This window comes from Cornus florida, unplaced genomic scaffold (genome assembly GCF_030987335.1).
Source record: "Cornus florida cultivar Cherokee Brave unplaced genomic scaffold, ASM3098733v1 CherokeeBrave_3.0.0_Hap2_Chr05, whole genome shotgun sequence".
Lineage (NCBI taxonomy): Eukaryota > Viridiplantae > Streptophyta > Magnoliopsida > Cornales > Cornaceae > Cornus > Cornus florida.
The window spans coordinates 91,560,933-91,571,889 of NW_026775575.1; the positions used below are offsets into that span (position 1 = coordinate 91,560,933).

Genomic DNA, 10,957 nt, shown 5'->3' on the forward strand with positions numbered 1-10,957 from the left:
GAAATGGGGAATATTACAAGATTTAAGATTTGATAGGTGAGTGAATAATTTAAGGGAATTAGTTGCAAAGTTTGAATGGTATTCGGGGGAGCTTTTACAATTCATCATAGTGATAAAAAATGACTAGTGATCATTGGTTAAACTTATTTGCCATTGACTAATGATTATATTTAACACCTAATGAGTTTTGTCTATCACAGTGTTTGGTTGTCCACAATCCACTTGGCCAACTAGTAATCCTCGAACATTAATATTGGGTTGATTAAAATAATTTGATAGCTAAGCTATCACTATCCCCAAACATCCCTCCTTAATTTTTATTTTCCTCTCTCCCAATGATTGATACAAAACAACCACTTGGCAATGATTGATGATCTAACCTGATTATCAAAAAGTTGTGCTATGTACTATTATTCCTGATTATTTGGGCATCAATTGATTCATTTGGTATATACGATTTAAGAATATTCTTTCATAATGATATACTTTGACAAAGTGAAAAGTTTTATTAAAGGAAAGTAAATCAATGATATTTTATATTTACTAAAATGTATATGAACTGATTTATATATATATATATATATATATATATATATACTTTGACAAAGTGAAAAGTTTTATTAAAGGAAAGTACTGATTTATATATATATATATATATATATACACAAGTATAAACTTTTAATTATAATAGAAATATGGATGAGCACAAATGAAATGAAAAACCTATCATGAATTAATTTTGATTGAATTACATTTGATTATAGTTGATATTAAAAACTTATATAAAGAATAAAAATGCCATTGACATGTATTATATGTATATGTTTTTATAGATGTATAGAAGTAGAGATATAGATTTAACATGATACAAATAAGGAGCCATGAAAAAAAAATGTGATTACCAAAAAGGGAAAAAGAAAAAAATAGGGGTATGGATATCTTTTGACCAAATGTACTTTTTTTTAAAAAACCTTCCTAACTATAAAAGAATTCCAAGTATTAAAGGTATGTTTGTCATTTATTTTTTTTAAAAATAAAAATAAATTTGATCATTTTCTAAAAATATTTAATTCACTGAATATAAGATTAATATCTAATTCAACAGTTACATAATAATATAAAGGTACAGATATCTTTTAACTAAATGTACTTTCTTAAAGACCAGTAAAACGTACTTGTATTGCAAGTGAATAAAAATTTAATTTAAAATTAATATTCAATAAAATAATAAAATAATTATTTTTTCAATGGTAATTAAAATTGTTTTTTTTTTTAAATAATTACATTGATATATTAATTAAGATAAACAGATTAATTACAAGATCAAATAATGATAATAATTTACAAAATCTATATTTTCTTGTCTAATTAGATTTTTCTTTTTTAAAAAAGTCATAATAAAAAGATAATTTGAGTTTTATAGAAACTATTATAAACACCTTATATTAATTAAAAAAATAAAAACTCATAAATAATAGGTAATTTGCTTTAGAATTTTATAGAAACTCTTAACTCTACTAAGACGTATATATTTATTTTATATATATATTTGTCTAATTAGAGAGACTAAATTATTTATTTTCTTTATATATTTTCTTGCCTAATTGGATTTTATTTTATTAAAAACTCATAATAAATAGGTAATTTGAATTTTAGAAACTCTTCTAAACACCTTCTATTAATTGAAAAAATAAAAACTCAGGTAATTTGAGTTTATAGAAACTCTTCTAAATTCTATTAATTGAAAAAATAAAAAGTCATACTAAATAGATAATTTGTGTTAGAGTTTTATAGAAACTCTTTTAAAAATTATTTTTATATTAATTAATAAATATTTTTCATATTTATAAATAATTACTAAAGTACTCTTACTAAATAAGTAGTTAAGAGCTTTATAGAAACTCTTAACTCTATTGAGACATATATATATTATATATATGTTTTTTGGTCTAATTATAGAGACTAAATTATGTATTTTCTTTATATATTTCCTTGTTTAATTAGATTTTATTTTATTAAAAAACTTATAATAAATAAGTAATTTGAATTTTATATAAACTCTTCTAAACATCTTATATTAATTGAAAAATATAAAAACTCATACTAAATAGATAATTTGTGTTAAAGTTTTACAGAAACTCTTTTATTTTTTTTTTAAATTTTTTTTATATTTAGGTAATTTATGTTAGAATTTTATAGAAACTCTTTAATTTTTTTTATATTAATTAATAAATATTTTTATATTTTTAAATAATTACTGAAATATTGAAACTCTTTATACTTTTAATAATAGTATATACATAGATATATTTGTTGTTTATATTAAAAATGAAAAATAATTATTAGGCCGATTTTTCTGATTTATTTGTTTTGTGGAAGAATTTTGATGTAGTGAATATTACTCATACTTGAATTCCATTGGTTAGATTTTTCGATCAAGCCAAAATTATTACTTTTAAAAAAAGAAAAGAAAAGAAAAGAAAAGGAGTACATTTATCATTTTTCTAAAAATATCTAATTAATCTAATTCAATACTATAATTAAATAAAGATGGTTAAACTAAAAACTACTAAATAATAAATGAGTAAGAAAATTACATTCTTGGCAGACGGAGTATGCACGTGCCACGTAGTCCGTACATACAACGTAGTATATATATATATATATCTATCCGTAAAGGAAAGTAGAGAGAGAGAGAGAACCCAATTTTCCCACACAAGTACGCAACGCAACAAGGTATTTTTCTCACCTCTGAACTCTGATCTGTCTTTTGTTACTTCAGATATTTCAAAACCTAGGGTTTCTGATCTCTCTCTCTCCTCCAATTCCTTTTGGTTTCTGAAATTTTCTTGGGGTTTTAGTCATCGTATGGAGTTAGATCTGTATTTATGAGGAATTGAACTTGTATGGTTGAGGGGTCTTTTTGAGAATTGGATGAGTAAGGTGGTTGTGGTTGGTGGGCTGTATAGTATAGGCTTTGCCAAAGAGAATTTGGAGAGAACGGGAAGGGATTGTGGGTTGGTGATTCGGAGTTGGTGTAGGTGGGGCAAATGCGGCTGATTTTGTGATTCGCTACCAAATTTGTTTGAGTTTTGAATTTTCAGTGAATTTTTGTTTTTTTTTATCTGATCCGAAGAAAGATCAAGAAACGAAGACGGAGTTTGTGGCGGTGTTGGATTAGGAGGTTGTTGAATCATGCAGCAAGATCAGCGTAAAAAGGTTAGTTTTTTTAACCCATCTCTCTCTCTCTCTAGAATCCTCTTTGTTCTGATTAAATTTGCGATATTTCTCTTGAATTCTCTATCACTCCTGAACTTCATATTTGTTTGAAGAAAGACGAGATCTTGTTGAAACTTATTGAAGCCAGATAAAAGCTGGTGCGCATACAATTCATTGAAAGTGTGAATATTTGATTAAACGATGGGCAAGACAAAGAACTTTACTCGGCCGACCTTAATACATTGAGATTGTTTATTTATTTACTTATTTTTTACTGTTTCATTATGGATTGTGAATAGACTAAACAGTTTTTCATTTTGCGTTTCATTCTGTTTTATTGGCTATCGAGCAGAGGAATTTGTATGTATGATACCTGAGGAGTATGGGATCTGGTTTAAGTCAATGCTGCTTTTGGTTTCTGGGAAGTGTAGGAGGAATTTGTTTGTATTCCAAGAAAGACTTTTTCTACTTATACGAGCTTGATAAGGATAATTGTCAATTAAGATTGATTTATTGGTGTCAAGATGTTCATATGTGGTTTGTTTCTGAAATTGACCGAATCAAGATGTACTGAGTCGGCTGTTGGCATGTACTCTTGTCCCTATTCCTGGGTTCTTTTAAATATATTTTGTGGATTTGGTAATATTGTTTCCATTTATGCTTTAATATAATTTTCTACTCTCGGGATTCCAATGAAAACTTACCAATCAATCATCAGATTTTGGGTACTTTATCATATCACTTTTTGCCAAAAAATTTGGGGTTTAGTACTTTTGGTTCAAAACCGGGTTGAATCTCTAGAATACATGGACTTCGTCATTGTGATTTTGACTTATAGTTGGGAATCATATTCTGTTCCTAGAAGTGATAACTCTAGTTGAATATAAATTTTAGCTTCTTGTTGCAAATGAATTTTGGTCCTTTGTAGGGTCTGAAACAGTGAGCTTTGGGTACTTTATCATATCACTTTCTTTGCCAAAAAATTTGGGGTTTAGTACTTTTGGTTCAAAACCGGGTTGAATCTCTAGAATACATGGACTTCGTCATTATGAACTGTCACCTTTTTGACTTATAGTTGGGAATCATATTCTATTCCTAGAAGTGATAACTCTAGTTGAATATAAATTTTAGCTTCTTGTTGCAAATGAATTTTGGTCCTTTGTAGGGTCTGAAAGAGTGAGTTTATGTTCTTCTGGTCTTTTAGACACTTCTAGGCTTTTATTATTGATTCTGTATAATTATTGTAGTAATATAAGTTGGGTTGCATTTGCACAAATTTTTTTCATGTGTTCTTGCTGCCACTTGATTAAACAGTCTTATTATGTATGCACATGTATTTCTGTATGTATATAGCATTTTGCTTGTTAAGATATCAAGTATTTATTATTTGTTGTGAGTTTTTTTCAAATTTGTTTGACCTTTATTGTGTTATTGGATCTGACTCCTTTTTAATATTAATCAGAGTCTAAAAGAGATGGACTTCTTCACTGAATATGGGGATGCCAATAGATACAAAATTCTGGAAATTATTGGAAAGGGAAGTTATGGAGTTGTTTGTGCTGCCATTGACACACATACTGGTGAAAAGGTGGCAATAAAGAAAATAAATGACATTTTTGAGCACATCTCTGATGCTGTTCGAATTTTGCGTGAGATCAAGTTGCTCAGGCTTTTACGGCATCCAGATATTGTTGAAATCAAGCGTATCATGCTGCCACCATCAAGGCAGGACTTTAAAGACATTTATGTTGTTTTTGAGCTCATGGAGTCCGACCTTCATCAAGTCATCAAAGCTAATGATGACTTGACACATGATCATCATCGTTTTTTCCTCTATCAGATGCTACGTGCATTAAAATATATGCATACAGGTAAACCAAGGAAAAAGAAAGATACTATCCTTAGCAGCACCATTGTTGGTTATTTTTCTTGAATGATGGGTTGATGAGGGATTTTTTTATTGTTTCTATTCTCATACAAAGCTGTTTGGTTGCAGCAAATGTTTATCATCGAGATCTTAAACCGAAGAATATTTTAGCAAATGCAAATTGCAAACTCAAAATATGTGATTTCGGTCTTGCAAGAGTTGCATTTAGTGACACTCCAACAACAATATTTTGGACGGTAAGCTATTCATATAAACGTCAATAATATGTGATTATATCACAGCGGTTGATTTGTATGGTATAAAATATATATATATATATTTTTTTCAATTCTCGTTTTTCAGAAAGTGAATCCCAACCTATATCATTTTTGGTGCTTCTGATACGTCTTGCAGGACTATGTTGCTACAAGATGGTATAGGGCTCCTGAGCTGTGTGGATCATTCTTCTCTAAGGTATAGCTTACTTACCATGTCCTCCCTGTTTTCTATGATCCAATGGCAAATGCTTGGAGCATGTTCTATGGATTCATGATTGGAAAGTGGTACACCTTCTTTCTTGGTCCATTTGATACATGCACCTATGTGAGGAAGATGGACCTCCATAGGTTCTTCTGGTGTCATATAACATTCATTGATCAGGCTCTTTCTTTAATATGCTGTGCTTTTCAGATTTTCAATTTTCTTCGCCATTTTTTCTGGTACGGTTTCTTTATTTATTGTTAAGGATGGGAGTGAGAATAATTTGTTAAATATAGAATGAATGAAGAGAAAATGAGAGATTTTCTCCAACAATTAAGATACAGCCCAATGAAAATAGCTGTATCTTTTGCCAATTTATATTAACTCTGTATTCACTTGTGAAATTCTTATGAAATGCACTAATAATTACTTTTCAATGCTCTAGTTTGCATTATTGTTTTTGTATCCAGCTGATTTATTGGGGCGGGATTTTAGAAAATTTAGGCACTCGGTAGTTATTATCAATTTCATGCAATGGATAAACAGTTCAGAATTCAGATGTATATTGCAGCTTATAAATTTTTGTAGTATGTCTTTGAGCTTTATGCGTGGGTTAAAATTATTGAATAAAAATGGGAATTAAGCAACTTCAAATTGAAACTAATGACCATGCACCAATAAAGCAAAGATTTTTTTTTTTTTTTTGGGGGGGGGGGGGGGGGGGGTTGGGGTGGTTGAAGCATACATCACATTATTTTGATGGACTGGTTTCAACAGTGAAATCATACTATCATAGGTAATATCCTTGTTTGGACACCACTTGCAAGGTTATGGATGTAGCTTTGGTTTCTTCAGATTGGTTGTTGCAGGGGTTGTAATAACTTAGTTCAACTTAAATAAGGTTTCTACATTTTTGACCACCTTGAAAGTTGTTTCTGTATTTACACGTATGGATTGCTATATCTTATGTGAAAGGTTATTGCAATATTTCACGAGGTATTTCTTTTATTCCTCCATCTTACTCCTGTAGCACTTGAACGAATGGTTAAACCACAGAAACACGTTTCACTACATTGTGACAATTTTTTGGGTCAACACATAGTTTTTTTTTCTTCTCCTCTTTTTTATTTGCATTTACCCTTGCTTTTGTGTATTCTCCTTGCCCTTGTTTGCTTTTAACTTGAACAGTTGAACCACACTCCTCCTAAAGTGTGTGTGGGTATATATATATTAGATAAATATCCTAAAGGGTGAAAGTTGTCAGTTTATTCACCTGACCAAGTCCTATAGTTGCACTACTTCTAATTTTTGTTGTCCATTGGTTTATGAATGTGTTGATCTTTTAAGTCGGTTCTTTTCTCTTATTCTACCCTCAATTATGTTCATCTAATTATTAATGGAAGCGTAGATGTCAGATTTTATTCTTCTTGTGCCACCATCTCATTGTTTCATTTGCGATATAGATTTTCTGGACACATTTCTTGACTATTTTGTACCTTGCACCATAACCATGGTGGTCTTACAGACATCTTGGATAATTTAATATTGATTTTGACATGCATGGGTTGATTACTCAACTCATCATATTACCCAGTTGGTGATCATTCCACTCTTTTTTCTAGAATGTTTTTAGGGCTTTTACGTGTGCATTAAGAATTATTTGATCATGTTTAAGCAACCTCAGATGATTTTGATTTTGATTTTTTTTTTTTTTTTTTCACCTTTGTTCTTATGTTTCTGTATTCGTTTTATTATGCCACGAAATGAACAAGTCTCTAAGGGGAAATAAAGGAAAAGATGAACGGTTGTTTCACTTGCCTTGACATTCTTTGACATTATTACCATTTGTGTCACTCTTATGAGCTATGGCTTGAATACCAAATTAATGCATCAATTTCTGTATGGAATGTGTTCTGAGTGCCTAAAAGTAAGTAGTAATCCCTAGATTAAAATAATTCTTGTTCAGGGAGGACTATTGAACTTTCCTGGAAGTTGAAATAGCTGTCCTTCAGGTAACTGTGTCAGGTCTATGACCATTTCTCTGGAGAGGTTTGATTACTTTGTGATTTTTTAAATCTTGAAAAATAGTCTGATGCATTTTGGTTCTCCTGGATTGCAGTATACTCCTGCTATTGATATCTGGAGTATTGGCTGCATTTTTGCGGAGGTATTGACAGGAAAGCCGTTGTTTCCTGGTAAAAGTGTTGTCCATCAGTTAGAATTGATCACAGATCTTCTTGGGACACCCTCAGCAGATACTATTTCTGGAGTATGGTGCATTACTCTGATTTATATTGGCTCACTTGCTAGTTAAAGAAAAGAGAAGGAAAAAGAAAAGAAAAAAGCATTGGTGTTAAAGCATTCTTTTACAATTAATGCAGGTTCGAAATGAGAAGGCTAGGAAATACTTGATAGATATGCGGAGAAAACATCCTGTTCGTTTTACAGAGAAATTTCCTAATTCAGATCCTTTAGGACTTCGACTATTACAAAGGCTGTTAGCATTTGATCCGAAGGATCGGCCAACTGCTGAAGAGGTTTGTTATTTTGTCTACCTCTATTGCTTGTTTCCTGGGTTTAATCTTCAAGATTCATTTGGCTATAGTCTGTTCCAAATCTCTCTAAGTTATTTATTTTTTATTTTTAACAAAGAGCTTTGCTGTGAGCTGCTTCTTCACAATAAAATTTGTTCTATTTGGATGTATCTGGTCTATTAGGCGCTGGCAGATCCTTACTTCAAGGGCCTGGCCAAGGTCGAAAGGGAACCTTCTTGTCTGCCAATTTCAAAGTTAGAGTTTGAATTTGAGAGGCGGCGAGTGACAAGGGAGGACATTAGGGAACTAATATTTCGTGAGGTACTAGAATACCATCCTCAATTGCTCAAAGACTACATGTCGGGAAATGAAGGCGCAAATTTTCTTTATCCCAGGTTCTAATTTTATTTTCTATCAAATCCATTTATAATTGTTGTCTTATTAGTTGTCCTGTTACATGATTCAAGCATCTCAATTATATGCAGTGCTATTGGTCAATTCAGAAAGCAATTTGCATATCTCGAGGAAAATGGTGGTAAAAGCGGGCCAGTTATACCGCCAGAGAGAAAGCATGTCTCCCTCCCTCGGTAAGACTACTTGTTATTTTACCAGTCTGTTTTTTATGCCTTCTGTTACCAGAAAAGAAGCAAAGGCAGTTACTACAAGTAGAATCATTTGATGCCTTGTGCTTGCCAGATGATGATACTGCTAGCAAGTTTCTTTACAAAATATAAGGGTGTGGGTTTCGAGACTTTCTCAAGCTTGAGACAAGCTGTAGAATCTCCGTTCGAGCTTGATTCTTGTCATGAGCTGCTCCTGAACACGTGAAAATTTTCCATTGTTTAAATTTTAGCCAACCACTTTCCCTCATATCCTGATCAATTTGGCAATAGAGATATGATTCACAATTTAAGAAGTTAACATGGGAGAAACAAAAGGCTGAGTATTATGTCTTTATTTCAGCTATTGTATATAGTCTAAAAGTCCTGGAGTGCAGTTCTGTGTTACAGGCACAAATTTTTTTTATTATGCAGTGAATGCTTGCAACTACTTCTTTTAGAGGACTAATATATAGTCATTAAAGTTCAGAAGAATTACAACTTCACCATCTCACCTTGTTCACACGCCCACCGGAACCAAGCTTGGGTTTGTTCAGGCTTGACTGTTCAATCAAAAGAGTCTGGGATGACAGGCTTGAGATTAATTCACGTTCCAATCAAATGAGGTTGAATGAGCTCATTAACAGGCAGGGTTTATTAGCAGCCCTAGATTTTTCTTTTTTTAATCCCCCAGCCCTCTTCTCTTTCCTGTTTCTTTATAGAAAAGCACGAAATAGTTCTCCAACGTCCTCTTTCTTTTTGCAGGTCTACAGTAAACTCTAGTACAATCCCTCCCAGAGCACATCCAAATATAGGGTCATTTGGTAATCAGCAAATTACAGAAGGGGTTTGTAATAACACTAGAGTTACAGATGCAATTTCTGGAAATTCACTGAAGCCTTCGCAGCCTCCACCTAGGGTGCCTGCAGGTAAGAATATTTACTGTGGATTTTCTTTAGTGTTCTTGTACTCAAAGTGGTTATCGGCATATATAATTACTTGGGGAACTGTGGGTTTTCTTTAGTATACTTTTACTTAAAGTTGTTATTGGCATTCATGATGATTTACTTGAAGAATTCAGGCCTTTTAAAAATGTTGTATATCCGATGTTGTGTGGTTTGCTAGTTGAGCATTGGGACTTGGCTACACTTGAGGATTTTTCCGTTATATATATCAGGACTTTCAGAAGATAGGAATAGGGGATTTGCATGATTTTACTTTGCAGTGGAAAACTAGTTAAGTCAGTTAGCTTCTTAGTTATCATTCTATGGCTTTGCTTTGTGGCATTAGAAGCTCTCTCTGGGGATTGCTACTGGAAGTATTCCAATAGCAATGCTATAGAACACCCATGTATTATCTGAAGCACATCAGGGGATTATCTTCCTTAGTGGTATGCTTGGATTGTTAATTGATTAACCTGTTTTACTATTCTATGAACTTTTTTTTTTATTATTATTATTTGATTTTGGTAATTTAGTTAAGTTCTGTTGATTTTCATCCAATTTAACTTGTATGAACGAACTATTGTCTACAAGTATGGTTGCCTAAGATATGTCCATTTGTTGTTCAGCCAAACCAGGAAGAGTTGTTGGGCCTGTTCTACCATACGAGAGTGGCAGAAATATCAGTAATACCTATGATGCGAGGGTAGCAGTCCGGAACACAGTTCCACCTCAGGCCATCTCCCCGAATTATTTTTTAAGAACTAACGCCGTGAATCAAAAAAAGCCTGGGGCAGAAGCGGAGAGGGATTCTGCACAAATCAAACAGCCCCCACAATGCAACTTAGCCAAACAGGCGACTGGCATGACTATTGACAATAACAGTAACAATCGTTACCAACCATCGAGGAAAGCAGGTCAATTTAATGATCAGATCATGATCGATGCAAAATTAGTGCAGGCGCAGTCTCAGTTTGGTGCAATTAGTGCTGCAGCTGTTGCTGTTGCTGCTCACAGAGAGGTTGGATCTGTTCGGTTTGGATTGTCTTAGAGGTTGGATCTGTTCGGTTTGAATTCAGCATTACGATCTGCAAATTAGAGAGCGAGGAGGGGTGATTGGAGTCTCTTCTCTGGGAGGCAGGTCTGTCTTGTTTCAGTCCGCTCTTATTAGTTACAAATTGTTCCTTGTAAAATTATATGAATAGCATCATTGAATTATAAATGAGACATAATTGCTTTTCAACCTTTTATTTTTTATTTTTTTTCTTTCATAGTTAACCTTTTATTTATTTCGATGGCTTGGTAGCGCTACTATGT

At 32.3% G+C, this 10,957-nt stretch overlaps 1 protein-coding gene across 1 annotated transcript; it reads left to right on the forward strand.

Moving 5' to 3' along the window:
- The first annotated feature begins 2,690 nt into the window (after positions 1 to 2,690).
- LOC132307595 (mitogen-activated protein kinase 19-like) lies at positions 2,691 to 10,929 on the forward strand. Its single transcript, XM_059805405.1, has 11 exons — positions 2,691 to 2,736; positions 2,862 to 3,219; positions 4,682 to 5,090; positions 5,216 to 5,343; positions 5,501 to 5,560; positions 7,686 to 7,835; positions 7,948 to 8,103; positions 8,284 to 8,495; positions 8,586 to 8,687; positions 9,465 to 9,628; positions 10,270 to 10,929. Exons 2-11 carry the CDS (start codon positions 3,196 to 3,198, stop codon positions 10,689 to 10,691), a joined length of 1,827 nt encoding a protein of 608 aa, XP_059661388.1. The 5' UTR covers positions 2,691 to 2,736; positions 2,862 to 3,195; the 3' UTR covers positions 10,692 to 10,929.
- Positions 10,930 to 10,957: the final 28 nt, after the last annotated feature.

What these genes read in the sequence shown, in the direction of transcription:
- LOC132307595 (XM_059805405.1), top strand. Translation starts at nt 3,196, where the DNA reads ATGCAGCAAGATCAGCGTAAAAAG. An exon ending in ATCGGCCAACTGCTGAAGAG is followed by an intron (nt 8,104 to 8,283) that starts GTTTGTTATTTT and finishes CTGGTCTATTAG; the next exon opens with GCGCTGGCAGATCCTTACTT. An exon ending in AAGCATGTCTCCCTCCCTCG is followed by an intron (nt 8,688 to 9,464) that starts GTAAGACTACTT and finishes TTCTTTTTGCAG; the next exon opens with GTCTACAGTAAACTCTAGTA.